The sequence below is a fragment of the Carcharodon carcharias genome, chromosome 4, assembly GCF_017639515.1.
Source record: "Carcharodon carcharias isolate sCarCar2 chromosome 4, sCarCar2.pri, whole genome shotgun sequence".
Classification (NCBI taxonomy): domain Eukaryota; kingdom Metazoa; phylum Chordata; class Chondrichthyes; order Lamniformes; family Lamnidae; genus Carcharodon; species Carcharodon carcharias.
The window spans coordinates 31,567,320-31,587,824 of NC_054470.1; the positions used below are offsets into that span (position 1 = coordinate 31,567,320).

General features: G+C 40.3%; 1 protein-coding gene across 5 annotated transcripts in view; it reads right to left on the reverse strand.

The window, feature by feature from the left end:
- Positions 1–662: 662 nt before the first annotated feature.
- Positions 663–20,505, reverse strand: part of LOC121277107 (ubiquilin-1-like) — a 42,524-nt gene continuing 22,681 nt past the window's right edge. For 2 of the 5 annotated variants that reach the window (XM_041186121.1, XM_041186124.1), the window contains 8 exons: positions 19,430–19,692; positions 18,724–18,882; positions 15,778–15,967; positions 14,947–15,095; positions 10,331–10,414; positions 7,370–7,485; positions 5,874–6,021; positions 663–1,740 (listed from right to left, as the gene is read on the reverse strand). In XM_041186121.1, the coding sequence (XP_041042055.1) occupies positions 1,567–1,740; positions 5,874–6,021; positions 7,370–7,485; positions 10,331–10,414; positions 14,947–15,095; positions 15,778–15,967; positions 18,724–18,882; positions 19,430–19,692 (1,283 nt within the window). In that variant the 3' untranslated portion in view covers positions 663–1,566. Of the gene's footprint in view, positions 1,741–4,255; positions 4,351–5,873; positions 6,022–7,369; positions 7,486–10,330; positions 10,415–14,946; positions 15,096–15,777; positions 15,968–18,723; positions 18,883–19,429; positions 19,693–20,505 lie in introns of all 5 variants that reach the window. The other 3 variants (XM_041186125.1, XM_041186122.1, XM_041186123.1) reach the window with 3 other exon arrangements.

Here is a 20,505-nt window from a genome sequence, read left to right on the forward strand (position 1 = left end):
AACAGTGGAAATACGCTCTTCCACTTTCATAGATTAATACAACGCAGAAGGGAACCATTTGGCCCATTGTGCCTGTTCCGGCTGTTTTAAAAATCTGTCCTATTAGACTCACTCCCCCTGCTTTTTCTCCATATTACACATTAATATCCCAGGACCCCTTGGAACTCCATAATCTATGAATCAGCCCATAAGAGAACTGCTAATAAAATATAAAAGTCTTACAACTAGCACATCTATCACACTCCAACTTCAAAGTGAAAAATTACATAGTTAAGAATCTAGAACAATGTTTTTAATAAAACTCAATACTTACCTAGAGCTTAAAATGATACAAATGATTAGTCTCAACAATTTAGAAGCAGTTAAAATTACCTTGATTTACCTATAAAGACTCAAAAGGGAAGAGTCAGGTTAGCAGCCAAATATTACGTATTATATGGAGGAGGTCATTCCTTCCATTATACTTATGCCAATGCTAATTCTAAATTGGGATTATCTTCCCAAGCCCCAGATTATCAACATTTTCCTTTGCGTTTATCTTAAATGTCATGACAGTAATTTTCAATAGCTACGTGATCAAATGAATAACAGCTATAGAATTACTGACCATAAATCTTTCACATTGAGATTGAATATTTTTTTTTAAAAAAGGCACAAAACAATTTATTTTTAATTCAGTTTTAATGATCTGTGCACTTAAGTAATTACTACTGATAAAAACTGACAGGTTAAATATTTTGTACAAGGCAGTTCAGAGAAATAATTAGATTAATATCACAAGTGACACTTGGGGGGGAAAAAGTGACATCCCAAATTATAATGCACATACAGTATGCTAGGATTTTACTGGCCAAAGCCAATCTGCTGTAGTTGAAAGCACACAGTTTAGAATAAGGTGCTCATTAAAGCTGCACAAAGAATTGAAGTCATCCAGAATTAGGAAGCTCAAAACCACTGCAATTGCATTCAACAAGACTAGAAAGGTATTGAATAATTTTCAGTGAAATAATATGTAATGAAGTACACTTCTATGCATTTCATTTTGCATATAAAGCAAAGTAATAAATATTAGATTCAGTGGTATTTTGCATTTAGTCTTTTGGATGTATTTGCCTTAATGCATGCTTCGTTCACAATATGCTATGAGTTGTCAGACACTGCAGTTTTGATCAGTTTCTTCTGCATCTCTTGCAAAGTCTTTATTCTATACAAATTGCTATCAAGAGGCTACTAGTTAAACAGCAGGACTTGAGATTTAAACAGATTTTCAGGTCAGACCAAAAAAACTATTCACATGACTCATCTAAGTTTTTAAAAATTACAAACAGAACAGAAAATTTCTATGCATGCAACATCTTGGCCTGACAAAAAAAAGCAGTAAATCCCAATGCTCATGTACTGTACAAATGCCTCTGTGCACTCTCTTATTATAATGCAATTATCTCCATCTCCAACTGCAAGACTGAACCTCAAAAGTCAAGCTGAAAAGAGCATTTGTTTTTAAAGATTTAACTGCTGTTATATCAAAAATAAATTACAATTTATTTGCAAGCTGCAGAAAGATTGCTAAGATGGTTGAGAACCCAGTAGCCTTTCAATGGCTGCATTGACATCTCCACCTGTTGCTATTAGAGCTTGAAGGTTGGCTTCACGATTCAGAAATCCCATTGCACTGAGCTGATCAAGTTGTTGCTGAAATTGTACTTCAGGATTCGGAGTCAAAGTCTGCCCAGCAATGACATGTAAAGGCAACAGAATGAAAAACGTGTCACCAGGTATTCTCTATCAATACTAAATAGAATATTTCATAGATCTTCAGGTGCCCATCTTCACATGTAAGTGTTGACAGACTATTCTACGATGTAGCATATTGGAATCAAGGTAAACTGGTCTTCAACCAACCAATGTCTCTACACATTATTTACAGACAGTTAAGGTATTAGCTGTAGCTCATCTGTGACACTTCTGCCTTGTAGTCAGGAAGTTGTAGGTTCAAGTCTCACTCTAGAAACTTGAGCACAAAAAGCTAACACTGGTAAGTATTACACTTTTACATTAATAAAAACAATAAACAGAATTGGTTTAAATCATGTTCACGCAGAGCCTATCTTTCACCCCTCACTGATGCTCACAAAATAAGCATTTGAAACGCAAGCTTTCATTTCATAACAGGGTGCTGCATAGGGAGGTAGTATGAAAAAGTACAAGAGTAAAAGACCATGGATGCTGAAAATTTTTAAACAAAAACTGAAAATGCTGGAATGACTCAGGAGGTCTGGCAGTGTCTGTGGAGAAAAACGGAATTAACTTTTCAGATTGGTGACTCTCTGTCAGAACAGGAAATGTTCAAGATTTACAGTTGCTGCCAGACATGCCGAGTCTTTCCTGCATTTTCTGTTATTATTTACCCTAGAAATGTAATTTGTTGCTCGAGAAGATTGACAGATTATTTACATCAAAGCTGTGGCTTGGAAAAAACAATGACAGAAAGTGTGGTGTGAAAAGGCTTGGGGCCTCTTGTCTTGACAAACTATTCATAACAGTGGTTGCTCAAAGTATTACTCAGAGTTCCAAACAGCAGAAAGAAAACCAAAAGAGAAAATGGCATAAGAGGGATTTTACTTAGTTTGACAAAAAAAGGTGACCATTACTGCCTGCAAAATCATGTGGTATGAACAGGCCGGGAGAACCCATCTGCACAAGCCCTCATTAAATCCATGCACGGTAATTTTTTTTAATGTGGAGCTAATGTGCCCTACTCTGCGTGTTATTTGGAATGTCGAAGATTAATCTTTAGTCAATAATAAATGAAGTGAATTATCAAATATTAGTGTCTCTGGCTGCACAAATTTGTTTAATAGGTACAGGGTTTATCCAACAGTGTGCAGGGAATACTACATTCTCTTTCAGACCAAATATTAAACCGAAGCCCCGTGCACCACCTCAGATCGATGTAAAAGATCCCAGGGCACTATTCAGAATAAGAACAGGGAGTTTCAACAATACGTATCCATCAACCAACATCAATAAAACAGATTATCTGGTCATTATCATATTGCTGCATCATAAAATCGCACCAAAGGAAGCCATTTTGCCCACCATAACTGTTCTCCAAAAGAGTATCCAATAAGTCCTACTTTCCCCCCTCTATCCTGCAATTCTCTCCTCTGCAAGTATTGATCCAATTCCCTTCTGAAAGTTACTATCCACTACTATCAGGCAGTGCATTCTAGATCATAAGTTCATAAACATTAGCTCATTTCACCTCTGGCCCTTTCATTGCTTTAAATCTGTGTTTTCTGGTTACTGACCCTTTTGCCACTTAAAATAAATAAGGAGATGTTGTTTCATCAAAACTCTTTGTGATCCTCAAAATTTCTATTATTTAACTTTGTTCTAAGGAGAACATTTGGAGATTCACTAATCTCAGAATTTAACTGAAGTCCCTTAACACTGCTATTACTCTCTTCCATACCCTCTTCGAAGCCTTGCCCTCCTTCTTAAAGTGCAGTGCCAGAATTGCACACATTACTCCAGCTCAGGCCTAACCAGACGATATAATGGTTCAATATAACTTCATTGTCTTTGTACTCTATGCTTCTATTTATAAAGCCAAGGATCCAGTTTGCCTCTTTTACAGCCTTACCACCTTGCGTTGTTGCCACCTTCAAAGAGATCTGTGCACACCCTCAGGTCTCTGTTTCTACACTGTTTTAAAAATTGTACCATTTAGTTTATATTTCCTCTTCTCATTCTTCCTTCCAAAATGTATCACTTCACACCTCGTTAAATTTTGGCCTGCCCAATTCACCAGTCTACATCTTCCTGAAGTCAGATACCATCTTTTTTAATGTCTACTACCTTTTGAGTTTAGTGTCAATTGCAAACTTTGAAATTATGCCCTCTAGAATCAGGTCCCCATCATGAATACTTATCAAAAACAGTAGTAGTTTTAATATTAATTTCTGTGGGCCACCACAGTATATTTCCCTCTGGTCTGAAAAACAACTACTCAGCTCTACTCACTGCTTTCTGTCCCTTGACAATTTTGTATCCATGTTGCTCTTTCATCCCATGGGCTTCAATTTTTCTAACCTGACTATTATGTGGTACTTTATCAAACACCATTTGAAAGTCTATACTGTTAGAATATCTCTCTAAATTGGATTTTATTTTTTAAATATGGAAAGATATTGCATTATTTGGACATTGGAGGGTGCCCGAGAGTTTTCTTTAAAAAGGGTCATAAGTTCACCTTAGAACTGTCAACAAGCAGGCCTCTTCCAAGCAATCACCTGAGCTATATGGTACTTGAGGAGGTGTTTGTTTGTTTTGAACTTTAATGAAAAGCTGCAAGACAAAAAGGCAATCACATGGCAGAGGCAAACTTTATGTTTGAACCTGTGGTTTTGTTTTCAATCTTGTTGGGGAAAGGCTGAGAACAGAATGCTACCCTGACTAACTCTCACTCTGTTTTGTGAAACCGTGTGGGGTTCTCGACCTGTAGTCAGATAATCCTCATCAGAGTGTAGTTTGTCTGCATAATTTTGGGCTTGCGAGCAGAAACAGGAAGCATTGATCCAGCTATACTCTCCCCCATGCTGAAGCCTTGTTGGTGAACTTCCTGACATCTACTGGGCCCAGTGGCACGTCTTCACCCAAGGCAACTTTAGACTGACAGCCTTGAACCTCAGAAGTTTAATTCTTTTCTCTAAGCAAGTTTTTTTTCCATCCACCCGACTCTGCACATTACCCATGTATCTTTTGTATGTGTATGTGTATCCGTGTGTGCGCTGGGAAAGTTTAAGTTTAAAAGGGTTAGTTAGTTACACTTCTGGATTACAATCGTGTGCCAACCAGTTCTTGAAATTTCTTTAAATGGAGTTTTATTTTATAATGAAACAATCATTTAAAAAAATTTTTTATAAAGAAGCCTGGTCAGAGTCTCTTTTATTCTGGGTACTATAAGTATAGGCAGACAATTGGCAATTTCAGTGAGAAAATTGAACATTTGGATTAAATGGTATGGCCTGCATAGTGGTGGACCTTGATAATTCACTCACTCCTCCCATCCCGGTGGTAATAATACACACATCAACTGCCCTATCCTCATCAACCCTCTGTTACTTCATCACAGAACTTAAGCAAGTCAGTCAAATATGATTTGTCTAAGAAATCTGTATTGGTGACCATTTTCCAAAGTGGCAATGGAATTCCAGATTATTCGCTTTAAAAGTTAAAAGCCTATAGGATGACTGGCTTGTAGTTAGCTAATTATCCCTCTCCCCTTTTTATTGAACAGATTGCAACATTTTTAGCCTTTCAACCCTCTGGCATCAGGCCTGTATCCAAGGCATGGAAGACTGTAGCCAAAGCCTCCACAATTTCTACCCTCCCCTTAGCAATCCAGGATGCCTCCCATCTGGACCAGATGCCTTTTCTAGAGGACATTTAAGTACCTCTTCTTCAGTCTAATCCTAAAGAATTTCTCTACCATCTCCCCCTTTACTGTAACATTGGCTGTATTCTCTTCTCTATTGAATACAGATGCAAACGTGGTATACAGTAAACTGCATACACAGTTTTATCCCCAAAATTACCAGCGTTGATCTCAACGGAGGTGTTGCAGGGAAGCCGCAAAAAGCAGCCAGGCTTTTCCCAAATAGGTTTTAGGATTTCAGCCTAGAAATCCAGTAATTTTCCAAGATTTTCAGGCAATTATAAAATTATGATGCATTTGTTTTATGAACAGCTGGATTTCATTTCAATGTCATAACCACAACTACCCTCCCATGAGAGAGACTGGAATCTGGTGCGTGTCATGTTACATCAAAATTACTGGCCAACTGTATTTTCACCTCATTTCATAATACCTGGGAGTTCGTTCCAGCTAATGCTTGCAACATCTGCTGCACAAAATGCTGCTGTCCGCCATCAGTTCCCACTGTTCCACCTGCTCCACCAGTATTCTCATTTGTATTGGGGGTAACTGTGCCAATTCCTCCAATACCACTGCCATATCTTTAAAGAAAAAAAATTAAACAGAATACTTTGAACAAGTCTGCCAACAACATGGAACAAGATAGTAACAACATTCAGTTCACAGTACAATGTAGAAGATTTCCAAAAGCTGCATCACAAGCAGTATGCCTAGAATTCTGTGCCACCTTTAGGGTATTATTTGCAGCAAGCGCTATCAAATTATTCAGCAAAAGATTAGACTCTGGGATGTTACTAACAGTTCTGTACATTTTACAGTAAACGTTATTATCTGGCACTCTACCAATCAGAATTTCTGATGTTTCCCTAATACAAATTGCCAGAAGCAATTACAAAGTTATCCGGAACCTGCACACTATTATTTTATACTTCAATTTATGTTTTACTGTACTGTTAGAGGTTTATAAGTAAAAAGAATACTGGTTTTAACTCCCTGAGTACTTGTACATTAGTTCATTCTACAAGTATTGCACTGTATTCCATCTAAGTCGAACACTTAACCAGCACCACCCATTCCCTGGGCAGGCCAGATATATATATTGATGAAATTGAAATGGCAGTGGTTAGGGATTAAGTGTAATAGCAGCAATTGAGTCACATCAAGTCACTGAACAATACAAAAAACTTTGTTATAACAGAGCAAAAGCAATAGAGCAAGTTTTTATGCAAAACTGTTACAACCACACGAAAAGAATGATGTCCTGCAGAAACATTAACAGCAATTTATTCACAGTCCACAGTAAAGTCCTCTAAAGTAACATTCATGACTAAAGGTGCAGGTCACTTTGTCAAGGAAGTAGATTTGTGTATTTTTGCTCTTTGTCAAAACTCATGCCAAGTGATCAGATTTTTCAAATTATGCAAATCAGCTAATCTCTAGCCAGAGAGAAGCAATACACTGAGTTGTAGGGTTTTTTGGTTTTTAAAAAATGTAATAACTAAAATGTTAAGTAGAGGCACAATGGACTAGCCCAATTCTGTAGCTGTGGGGAGGGAAATTGTTAAGAAACTAAGAGTATTGATTACAAGCCAAACCTGGATGTCTGTTCTTCATGCAATACTTTAATTCAATTCCTATTAACCCCCAGTAACCAGTGCACTTACTGGATACATTAAAGATGACTGGCACATTTGGAGCCAAAGCACATGAAGGAGAAAGGAATAGGGAATATGTGTTGATGGAGTTGGATGAAGGAGGGTGGGAGAAGGCCCATGTGGAGCACAAACACCAGCATAGCCAAGCTGGCCTCATTTGTATTGTAAATATTACGTAATACTAAGTAAAGCAATGTCAACAGTATGTTTAGGACTCAGCATCCATTTTTATTTATGGAGTAGCACTTAACTACCGTTTCATAACAAAGCTCACCCTGGCAGAAGCCCTGGGGCCTCTGTAGATAACGTCTGCAGGCCTTGCTGAATCTGCAGTAAAGCCTGCATGGCTCTTGGGTTTGACATAGCAGATAATGTTTCAGGGTTCTGCATCTGGAATTACAAGAACATGGTACTTTGGTCAAGATTGAAAACTTTGGGTTTCATCTATTTGCTACATCATGAATTTTAAGACACTCCAGCACAGTGCAGCACAATAACAATTCACTGAAATACTCAGTTACCACTGGTGCTAGATTGCACTATAGAATTAGAAGCTGCACATCTCCACACAAACAGCTCAATTTTATCTCAGTTTACATCAACTCTTCCTTTATTGATCCCTGGAGAGGAAATGCAAATCACCATATATCTATTACATATTGTGTGCATCATGCAGTGGAAAGTGCAAGAGGAAAACTGAAAAAAGGAAATATCAGAATGAGGTGAAATTTGGGGTTCACTGAGTAACAGTGGACGGAAACGTCCCAGGTCTACACCAAATGCCGTAGCAGGTGGGTAAAACAATGTTTTACCTGCCGACCACGATGTTGGGTTTTCATATTGTATTCTCCCAAACCCGCCACATTACTTACGCATTCCCAGTAAAACGCCGTTTCCAAGGCAGGTGGACTCTCATCCATTCACCATGCCATCACCTCGCCGTTTCATCACGCCAGGCACCACATTCGAAGTACAGCCGCGCTGAGCATTTCCAGCCTAGGACTGCAGCAAAGAAGATAGCCCCGAAAGGCAAGACAACTGCAGCCCTTGAGCACCTCTGGACGCCGTGGAGGTCCACTGTGATGTCCACTTCCCCAATCTGGCCACAGGAGAGCAGCTACATTACCACTCTAATTTGGTAGGCAATGGCAGTGATGGTCAGTGCCAATGCTGCACAGAAGAGGTTGGCTATCCAAGGCAGATAGAGGGTGAATGATCTCATCCATGCAGCCAGAGTATGACAATCATCTCACTCTAAACTCAGATACTCAAGCCCATCACACATTCACTGGCATCTCACTCACTGCCAGCTGAAGGGATATCACCACCCATTCTCACACACATACCCTCACATGTCCATCTGGCCTCACCTCCTCTGGAGACTGCCTCAGCCCTCACCATCTTGAGGCCACTTGCACAGATCAACATGTGCCCCCACACACACCGGGGATATCCTCCTTCCCCAGTACAGCTCTAATCCTTCAGCCTCTTCCCTTGGCTGAGGCCACTTCTCCCCCTTCCCCAGGCAAGACCTTGCCCTGCAGCCAGTGAAAAGCCACCCACATCTGGCTGATCTTGTAGGCAGAGACCTACCCATGAGCCCCTCTAAAAGTAATGTGGCGCTGTCTGTGAAGACTGGCGCTGATGACTGAGTGCGCTGACTGAAGCAAGGTAGGCAAACAAACCTTGAAGTCCCCAGCGAAGTGCAGCCCACCAGGTGCATGTCGCTTAAGCGCTGTTGCGAAACACATCAGCGTGGGTAACCGAGCCAGCGGAGTTGGGGGGGATGAGTCTGGCAGGCTGACCTTATAATGAAATGCTGATGTATTACAATGAGGTTCCTGACGTCTGATGGCAGGAAATGGCAGGCTGAGTGGACAATCACAAACTGGTTTCAAGCCATCTTGAAACCAATCGCGCCATATTGTCCACTCATGCCACCCAACATGCCAGGTGCCAGGAGGCATGGAATATCCCAGCCAGTAAATCAACTCAGCCTTGGAGATGAAAATGAACAGAACTTAGATTCAAGAAGATACCACAATGTCTTGAGAAGGATTAACTAAGAAGTTGATTTAGTGAGTATATAGTTGTGGGCATATCTGAGGCTACAGTGGATTGAGTGTCTTTATTTGCATATTGTGAAATATGAAAAGCATAACATAAGCACAAAAGTACAAATATCTAATGAATTCAATCCCTAGACAGTAGCAAAGCTACTTTGGTCATGCACTTTGGTAGGAAGAATAGAGGCATGGACTATTTTCTAAATGGGGGGAGAATTCAGAAATCTGGAGCATAGGGACTTGGGAGTCCTAGTCCAGGATTCTCTTAAGGTTAACTTGCAGGTTGACGCGGCAGTTAGGAAGGCAAATGCAATGTTGGCATTTATTTCAAGAGGACTAGAATATAAAAGCAGGGATGCGCTGCTGAGGCTTTATAAGGCTCTGGTCAGACAACATTTAGAATATTGTGAGCAATTTTGGGCTCCGTATCTCAGGAAGGATGTGCTAGCCCTGGAGAGGGTCCAGAGGAGGTTCACGAGAATGATCCCAGGAATGAAAGGCTTAACATATGAGGAACGTTTGAGGACTCTGGGTCTATACCCGATGGAGTTTAGAAGGATGAGGGGAGGATCTGATTGAAACTTACAGAATACTGAAAGGCCTGGATAGAGTGGACGTGGGGAAGATGTTTCCATTAGGAGAGACTAGGACCTGAGGGCACAGCCTCAGAGTAAAGGGAAGACCTTTTAGAACAGAGATGAGGAGAACTTCTTTAGCCAGAGTGGTGAATCTATGGAATTCGTTGCCACAGAAGGCTGTGAAGGCCAGGTCATTGAGTGTATTTAAGACCGAGATAGATAGGTTCTTGATTGGTTAGGGGATCAAAGGTTATGGGGAGAAGGCAGGAGAATGGGGTTAAGAAACTTATCAGCCATGACTGAATGGTGGAGCAGACTCGATGGCTGAATGGCCTAATTTCTGCTCCTATGTCTTATGGTCTAAACCATGTCATGGAGTACCTCCAGATCTTGGATGTGAATGTGCCATAACATATCATTTTACTCTAGAGCATTCACACAACTTATTTGAAATCAATACAGCTGTATGTTTACAAATAGGAACAATTTAACACCTTCCAACTGCTCTCAGTCACTTGCAAAGTTCCATGTGAATAAAACAAGCGATTCAGCATTTGGGTATTGGGTGAAGTCAAAAACAAACTCATTTACCTGCTGCAGAAAGTTAGGGATCTGTTGCCTCATTTGGTCTTGCAGCTGAGGGTTTCCTGCAAACAGCGGATTATTCAGCATGATCTGCAAAATACAAGGAAGATCTGCCTTAGTTCATTCGTTTGAAGAAAAAAAATGATGTTTTTGTTTTCTGATATTCCTGTTACAATGGAACCCTGTTAGCACAAATATTTAATTTGACCAATTTTTTTTCATTGACTGTGACAAAGCTAAACTATCCTATCCGGTCCTTCTCAACCCCAATAGCATTGATCATAACATCCTCCTCCACTATCATCCTCAGCCTCTCCCTCCTTACCCAGCTGGGTGGGACTGCACTTGCTTCCATTCTTATCTAATTATAGTTGGAGAATCACTAGCAATGGCTTTTCTTCCTGCTCCAGCACAGTTACCTCTGGCATCCCTCAAGGATATATCCTTAGCTCCATCCTATTCCTTACTACAGGTTGCCTCTCAGTAACACATTCCGAAAACACACTAGTTTCCACATGAACGCTAACGACATCCAGTTCTCTCAGCACCACCTCCCTCAACCGCTCCACTGTCTCCAAATTATCAGACTGCTTGTTCAACATCCAGTACTGGACGAACTAAAATTTCTTCCAACCAAATACTGGGGGAACTGAAACTATTGTTTTCAGTCCTCACCACAAACTCACTAGCCACTGAGAAACATTCCCCTCGCCCTGGGCAACTGATGGGGAACTAGACTGTTTGCAACTTGGTGTCATAATTCACCCCAAAACTATATCTCCACTTCATGACCAAGACAAACTATTCCCACCTCCATAACTTTGACCAACTCTGCCCCTGCTTCAGCTCATTTGCTGTCAAAACCCTCATCCATGCCTTTGCTAGCTCTTAACTTGATTGCTGTAATGCGCTCCTTGCTGGCCTTCCAATTTCTACCCTCCATTTATCCAAAATTCTGCTGCCCATGTCATAACTCAACAACTTACATTCACTCATCTGTGCTCGCTGACCTACCCTGACTCCCTGAGAATTTTAAAAGTTCTCCATGGTTTCTTGCCTCCCTATCTCAAATCTCCTACAACCCCACAACCCACCATGATATCTGCACTCCTCTAATTCTAGCCTCTTGAGCACCCGCAATTTTAAATGTTCCACCATTGATGGTCATGCCTTCAGCTGTCTGGACATTAAGCTCTGGAATTCCCTCCCTAAACCTTTTCACCTCAGTTTCCTTCTTTAAGATACTTCTTAAAACCTATCTCAATGACCAATCTTTTGATCACTTGCCCTAATATTTGCATATGTGGCTCAGTGACATTTTACTTTATAACGTCCCTGTGAAGCCCCTTGGGACTTTTTAATTACATTAAAGACATTAAATACAATTTGATGTTGCATTAGCTGTGGCTCAGTTGGTCGCCCTCTTGCCTCCAGGTCAGGGGCTCTGGGTTCATGTGCCACTTCAGGATTGGAGCACAAAAAGCTACCTTGTCAGTGCAGTACCGAGGGAATGCAGCACTGTCAGAGGTGCCAGCTTTTGGATGAGACCTTAAGCTGAAGCCTCATCTGCCCTCAAACGAATGTAAAAAAAAATCCCACTGCACTATTCCGAAGACGAGTTTGGTGTGTGGGGGGGGAACCCGCGGGGAGGCGTTATCCTCAGAGTCCTGGCCAATATTTATCCCTCAATCAACATCACTAAAACAACTTGCCTGGTCATTATCAGCCTATTGACTGTTGCATTGCCTACATTACATTACATTACAAGAGTGCCTACACTTCAAAGAGTACTTCATTGGCTGGAAAGTGCTTTGAGACATCTGAAGATACTTGCTTTTATATTAAGTCTGTGTCCTTTGGCCTTCAGAGACATGAGGGCCTCAACCAGGGTGAGAGGAGAGAGTGATGGTTTCAAAGGGGACGAGGACATCAAAGCTTGAAGTTAGCCTGTGGTTAACCAGATCGGTAGCTGCAGAAATAGTGAATGAAGAACCAAAGGCTAGGTGGTTGAGATTTTGAAAGTGTTGTTAGGAGAGAATTTTCTTCTTCCAGGGGTGGGCAAAGAAGTAGGATGGGAGGGAGAAGGAGCATGTGAGTGGACAACAATATAACAAAGATGGCCTTATCTGTGATTGACACAATGGGAGTAGCAAGGCCACATGAGATGGAAAGGTCAAGGTGGTTGCTATGAATCTTAGTTAGGGAGTTTATTTGGAGGGAGAGATTAAGGGAGGTTAGAGGGCAGTGAACTCAGAGGAAAGTGAGATGGAAATTGAATTCACCAAGAATAAGTTGTTTGGTGCAAAGGTTGAAGGAGGAAAGCAGTAAGGATATCCCAGTGAAAAAATGTTTTATGGTAATTGGGCAAGTGGTAGAAAACGAGGATTTTAAATGAGAGGCGAGAGGGGTGGAACAATGCAAGATGCTTAAAAGGAGAAAGTGTCACAGGAGTACAGGGACAGATCAAGCTGTGATTTAAATAAAAGCCACACACCACCACTGCACGAGTCTGGGCAGGGCAAGTAATGGAAGGTACAGCCAAGTGAAGAGGCTTTATTTAGGGGGGGAAAAAAATTGTATCACCGTTAGCTAGGTTACCGTCAAGGCCATGATGTTGATGCAATCATCCAAAATGAACTCTTGGATGGCAAATATTATTTGGCTCACCAAGCAGTATGATATAGTTTAGGGTTGTATGCCTGGAAACATCTAAATTTCTTCAAATATGACTGAAACTAATCTGCAAATATGGTACCTACACCTTCGGTAACAGGCAGCAAAGGCATTTAGGTTCCTAGCTCAATGGCAAGTTAAACATATACAAAAGTGTTCACCATTCAAAGTGAGCTTGGAGACAGTAACGGGGTACTACACTCTGTCCACTGCCTGGGACAGGATAGACAGAGGAGATTACAAATAAGTGATTCTGCTCTTAGCAGATATCTATAGTGACTGCCGCAGAAATAGGTGCGTTCATCAACATCTGCGGGCACTTCTAGGCTGATGCATGAACAATGGACATTTGGTCAATTGAAACAACATGGAAACAAAAAGGTGAAGGGAGAAAAAAAAGAGTAAACTGGGTGTTTGTGCAAAAAAGTGACTTTAAAATTGCAATCAAAAGCAAGCGTGTTAAAATAACAGCTTGAAATAATTTTTTTAAAATTCCTTTGCAGCAAATGGGTGTCATTGGCTAGCATTTGTTGCCCACCCCTAATTGCCTTAGAGAAGGTGGCGGTAAATGACCTTCTAGAACCACTGCAGTCCAAGGGGTGTAGGTACACCCATAGTGCTGTTGGAAAGGGAGTTCCAGGATTTTGACCCAGCAATAGGGAGGGAATGCCAATATAGCTCAAGTCAAGATGCTGTGCGGAGGGGAACTTGCAGGTGGTGTTCCCTTGCATCTGCTATCCTTCTAGGTGGTTGAGCACCTTGTGTATGGTACACCCTGTTGCCACTGTGTCAGTGGTGAAGTCAGTGAATGTTTAAGGTGGTGGATAGGATGGCAATCAAGTGAGTCCTGGATCATGTCGAGATTCTTGAGTTTTGCTGGAGCTGCACTCGTGCAGGCAAGTGGAGAGTATTCCATCACACTCTGGACTTGTGCCTTACAGATGGTGGACAGGCTTCGTCGATTCAGGAGGTGAGATACCTGCTGCAGAATTCCCAGCCTCTGACATGCTCTTCTAGCCACAATATTTATATGGCTGGTTCAGATCCGTTTCTGATCAATAGTAACCCCCAGGATGTTGATAGTGGGGAATTCAGTGACGGTAATGCCATTGAACATCAAGGGGTGATGGATGGATTCTCTCTAGTTGGAGATGGTCATTGCCTGACACTTTTGCGGCGCAAACGTTACTTGCCATTTATCAGCCCAAGCCTGAATGTGGTCCAGGTCTTACTGAAGCAGTCTGTGTCCATATGATCTGAGTCATAAATGGTGCTGAACATTGTACAATCAGCAGCAAACATCCCCACTTTGATCTTATGTTGGAGGGAAGGAATGAAATAATAAATGTCAGGTCTATGTACCATAGTTTTGCAATATAATTCAAAGCTCATGTTCATTTCTCTGGACCTTTGAACACTTAAAGTTTTAATAAGTGATGAATTAGTTACCAGCATTAAAAAAGTAAGCCATTAACCTCAAACTCAAATGCAGTGTAGCTTGAAGAGCCAGTTAGTAACATTCTTACTCCTGAGTTAGAAAATTGTTTTTTGAAATCCCACACTGGAACATCACAATTTAGGCTGACAGTGCAGCATGCACTGTCACCTGTGCCATTATTTGGGTAAGCTATTGAACTAAAGCCCTGTCTGTTTTAGGTGGGCGTTAAAAAGCCTGCTTATATTACTAATAGAATAGGGAGCTCTCCCAATTTTCATGGCCAAGTCTCTTCCCTCAACCAATATCACCAAAAAATATTAATTTGTCAACTTATCTTCATGCTGTTTATAGGATATTGCTGAAACAGAATGGAGGTCAAATTTGTGTGTTAACTGCTGTACTTTAAAATGTGAAACAGATATTTCAACATGATAAGGCATTACTTAATACAAGTGTTATTGTTAGGTACAGTTAATTTATAGAAAATACATTGAGGTATCTGAGTCTGTACCTGTGCTGCAAGGTCAGGGTTCTGACTCAGAGACTGCATTATACTCCTCATGTAAGGCGCTGAGAGCATGTTCTGCATTAGCTGTGGGTTTTCTGTGATCTGCTGCAATAGGCTCTGCATACCTGGTGTGTTGAACATACCAGATCCTGCTGTGGAATAGATCATTTAATAAGATTAGGATTTCACAAATGCAGGTTGGTGATGGGTGCTCCAGGAGATTGCCCGTAGCACTGAGCTTCTACTCCCAGGATTAGTATACTCGTGGTGGGGGTATGGGAGAGGTAAAGAGGAAGAGAACAAAATAAAGAAAAGAGCAAAATAAATTAAGAGATAAAAAGGGAAATAGAAAAAGGGAAAAAAGTCTTCCCGCCAGGAGATGCCAGGCAGGAAGAAATACCAGGCATCCACTCTTCAAACATAATCACTATAGCACAGCACAGGAGAGCTCTCAATGGGTGACACCAAGTCAATTTAGAAAAGAACTGCTATATTAAGAACTTTTTAAGCCGTGTTGTGTACCTTTGGAAACCTTTGAGAAGCATCAAAATATTACAAATTATAAAAAGGCGCTGTACAAACAATTCCAGTCACTTCCATGCTGAATGGGTTTTCCTTTGCAGGACATGAAAAAAACCAAAAACTTAATGCAATTCTACCATTGCACTGGAATCATCATCAGTATACTAGCTAGCAATCAATAAGATAAACCCACTTGAATTTTTCAGCAAATACTGTATTTTCTGATTTTAACTTCTGGAAACCTAAGAGCTACTGAGTGAAATGTTTATATTCTCTTCAGTTCTTAAACCATTGCTGACAAAGAAACCTTACCTCCCAATCCAGCTCCTAGGCCTGACATTGTGGGCTGACTGGTAGTTCCACTTGTGGTTGTACTTGTAGGTGTCTGTGAACTCGACAGTGGAGCCCAGGGATTAGGCAAGGGGTCTCGATTCTCTGTGCGTGATGGCTGATTGCCTGCATCAGGGCTACTCACCAAAGATGCAAAGGGGTTGCCTCCAAACTACAGTGAAAATGAAACATATATTCTGTTCTTTACAAAGTAATAATCATTAGTTTCCTCATCCCATCTCTTAATGATCCAGGACTCTTAAAATGCATATAAGTCACCATGTGCCAACAGTCTGATATCAAAAACCTAGCTTAAAGTATTAACTTCATTTAAATTGTACCAATACTCCTGTACCATTCCATCCAAGTTTTGAAATTTTGAGAAAAAGAGCCCAAGAGTCAATTTTCACTCAAATTAGCAGCCATAGCAGCCAGATCATCACTTTTGGAAGCTAATTTACCTCCCATACAATACACCTTGAGATTTATATTAACCAACTTCAGTAAATTGGTAGCCAAATTTTAAAAAACTTGGAAGTGCTTTTCAAATTTCATGCACAGCCTTGTGATAAGATTTGCTGATTACAGTAGTCTTATTCAAGAATCCAAGTCAAGGAAATTGTTTGTGAAATATTAACTGCAAAATCATGTGTATTCTTAACCATTAGAACTTATGATAATTAGGCATTGTGTTTGTAAAACAGATTTACAGACCTTGTTTTTACAATGGCTTGTCATTATATTTGGTAAGCAAACTATGCTACACATGCATTGTAGCATCAAGTGGATCTCCACTCTTGAAATAACATAAGTCAGAGTAAGCCAGGACAATTATCTCCCCTTCAGATGACTGGGATATGACATTGTCTCCACTAATACAACATTAACTACTCCATGTGGTCTCCTTCACACTGGGGAGACCAATCACAAATTGGGTGATCCTTTGCTGAATACAGTTTTTACACATGACCCTGAGCTTCTTAATCACTTGCCATTTCAATTCTCTGTACACTGTTCAATTCTCCCACAGAGACCTTTCTGTCCTCAGCCTCACTGCTCCAATGAAGTGCAAGGAACTTCATTGCATTTTTTGATCTTGCATTTTGCAGTCTTTCAACTTAAACAGCGAGTTATCAATTTTAAATCATAATGATGGTCCCCATTTTTTCCAGACAGCAATTGTTAATAATGATTCTGCTGCTGTCATTTACATCTACTCTGAACTCATCTTTTGTTTCTTTACTTGTCCCAATGCCATCCCCTTTTTCCTTGCACCATCATCGATATCACCAGATCATTCCTACCCTCCACCCAATCACAGTCCTTCCCATTTTTCTTGCCCCCTTCCCCTGCCTCAATACCTGCTTAAAAACTGGTACATCACTAACTTTTTCCAGTTGACAAAAGGTCATTTGCCTGAAACATTAATTCTGTTTATGACTCAGGTCAGGCAGCACCTGTGGAGAATTTCCAGCATTTTGCTTTTATTTCAGATTTATAGCACCTCCAGTATTTTACTTTTAAGTATTTCATATGTATAATTAGCTTTTTACATTTGAATTTTGTGTTCAAGCTCATCGAAAGAGATAGTCATAGACATAACAGGACAGAAGGCAGCCATCTGCCCATCAAGTCCATACAGTGTTGAGGAATGGGACATAATATACTTCAGTCAAACTGGGTGCTTATCAAAAGCTCCAGGTTAGGTGTGATTCAGCGAGACATAACATCAAGCTCTCTGTTCTGTCCCCAAGAATATACCTCAACCCAAGCTTTAGAAGGGCACCATCTACTTTTGAATTTAATCCATTTCCTACACACATCATCTTCAGGCTCATATGAGGAAGGCTGCGAATGAGTGCCAATTCAGGACAGTTTTGTGCTGGGGGGGTCCATGAATATTAAGAGACTACCTAAACTCAGATAGCAAAAGATTAATTATCAGCAGAGTGAGGATGTTTTCGCCCCATCATTCTAAGCTAAACAAGATCCAAAAGTGTCTACCCCATTGTGCAATCCAGTGGCAACGTTGTGATTGCTAACCATCAGAAGAGGCTTGGGCAGATAGGACACACCATTATCATACACTAAATAAAAACAGGTATTATTAGTGTATGAACCAGTCTTGGAGAATATAATGGGGCTATCATGCTCCAGTGTTTCTACTCATGACAGTAATAGTGAATAGTCATTAAAAGACCAAACAAAATGTTACAGAACTACTAGAAGAGTGAACAGAGCTAGAGATCTTTTGAAGAGAAAGAAAATCTTATGAAAATAAGAATGATTCTTTTCAAAACTAATCTCAATTACAATGAGTAATTAGTTTTGAGGTAAATGTTTTGGCGCAGAACATGTTTGAATCGTGCACCAAAAAGAAATACAGCCATCGTTGATAGCCAATTCATAAATGGTATTGCAAATTTTAACATGAATGGATGATATGTGCTCCATTATGCCAAAGGCACCATTTTGACACCAGCACCCATTTCATATTAGTGGGAACAAAACACAGATATAATTCATATCAGAAGACAAATCATTGATCCTCCTTTATTTGTTGATATTCATAGCAGCATGGGGGAAAAACAAAATAATCAAAACTGAAAAATAAAGTACGCAACAGGCAACAAGTGTCCTTGAAAATGTAAATTGTAAGCTTGTAAATTTACATTGAGTGTATATACAACTAGTAGCTACAAGGACAAGCCTCCAGATTCCATTGTAAATCCTTTAATCCATGCTGTAATACAAGCATTATAAAAATCCAGTCATAGTTTGCGCTGTAGAGCTCAAATTTGCAAGTACCCTTACAGAAGAGAAATTAGGATGCCAGGGCAGTTTTTCCTAAAATTGGATGGTGAGCTGAAACAGAAGACTATTTAGGTTGTTTTTTTGGTGAAGGATTGACATTGATTGCCCACCTACCTGTTCTTGGGCAGCATTCAACATTGGTTCCTGGATGTCAGTGTACATTCGTCTCAAAGCATTGTAACCGCCTGGAATACTTTCTAGATTGCTAAGAGCTCGGTCTTGGTTCCGCATCATTTCCTGCATCATAGCTGGATTTCGCGCAAGCTCTAAAGTCTATTTCAAAATAGGATGATATTTAAATTAATCGGGCAGACAACAGCACACACAATGTAAAGCTCAAATCTGAAAAAAAGATTCAAAATCAAACTAAGCCAAATCGGCAGCTCTTAAGGCACAGAATTTAGAATTGTTTAAAATTATGTTTGCATCATTATCCTTGCTAAAGAGAAAACACTTAAAATGTTTTGATTGTATGTCATCTCTTAAACTTGTAGATCTTTCACATAGCACAACAAAATTATTTCAAAAACTTAAAAGCTGAGCAAACGTCCAAATGCAATAATTACTTGTCTCGAAATGCTTTATGTCCAGGCTTACACAAAAGAACAATGCAAAATGAGAAGAGGCAATTGAGCCATCAGGCCTGCTCCTGCCATCTTTCTCTCTAGGAATTCACATTTCAACTCGTCGCCATGTTGGGGAGGGAGCTTTGATTGCTTGGTTTGAAAAGAACAGAGCAGTTTTTGCAATGCAATTTACTTTTTTTCAGTTAAAAAAATGGAAAAAATTATGATCTCTTTGCTTGCTCCCTCTGACTTACTTGTCTCATTATGTCTGGGTTATTAAGCATGTGACTAATCTCTGGGTTTCGCTGAATCAACTGTTGCATCTGTGGGTTGGTCACAATTAACTGTCTCATCATGTCTGGGTTTGACAGCATGTTCTGCACAAATGGGTTTTCCATGATCTGAGACATCATTTCTGGATTTGACAGTAGCTGGCGCTGCATCTGAGACTGTAACTCCAGAAAGTTGGATGAATTTAATCCCAAACTGCTCAAACCTGCAAGTCCTCCCAATCCACCTGGAACACACAAGACATTAGGGCAATGGGAGAACACATCATAACAAATGCTCAAATAAATTCAAAACAAAAAAAAAACTAAATCAATTTGCTTTAAGGCCAACTTCACCAGCAGGTTCTACAGATAGGTTCGGATATTCAAATGAGAGGGGAAACCCAGTTTCAACAAACAATCTCTAACTAACAAACTTCAGAGGAATCTGTTGTACAACAGCAGGTGAAAGTGGAGGGGCCTGCAAGTGATGGGGTCTCAGTTGAATTGAAAGACAATAATTGTTTGGCTACACAGAGAACAAAACCTCACCACCACCTCCCAAATTTATGGAAACATATCCAATCTGAACCACTGCATTTAGAAGAGATGAAAAGGGCTTTTAAAGATTTTCTCCTAACTTGCACTCCACTCTCCTCCATTTTAGCCGATGTTATTGGATTGCACCCTGCATCTTAGCTAAAAAAGCGGGAAGGTGACTACAGCTAGGTCTCTGCTGTTATGATTTGAGCTGGTTACTAGAAGCTTTGAATTTTTCCTCAATGGTGGCATCAACCTGGATGTTGGGCCAGGGTAGTGACAGAAGCAACATGGCTCTAATCAACAACTTTACTTGCCCCTGATGCAAAATTTAATGTTCTGCACAAGACAGATCGGTGAAAAGAACATAGCATAATGTATAAAAAAAACACATGGATTTCTCCAGGGAGAGGAGCAGTAAGAAAAAGACTAGGTCATCCTGGACAAGTCCCCTACTGAAGGACTGCAAGGCAACACTGACGAGAGCAGGTTATCTAATAGTTATCATGGCCAAGAAACAA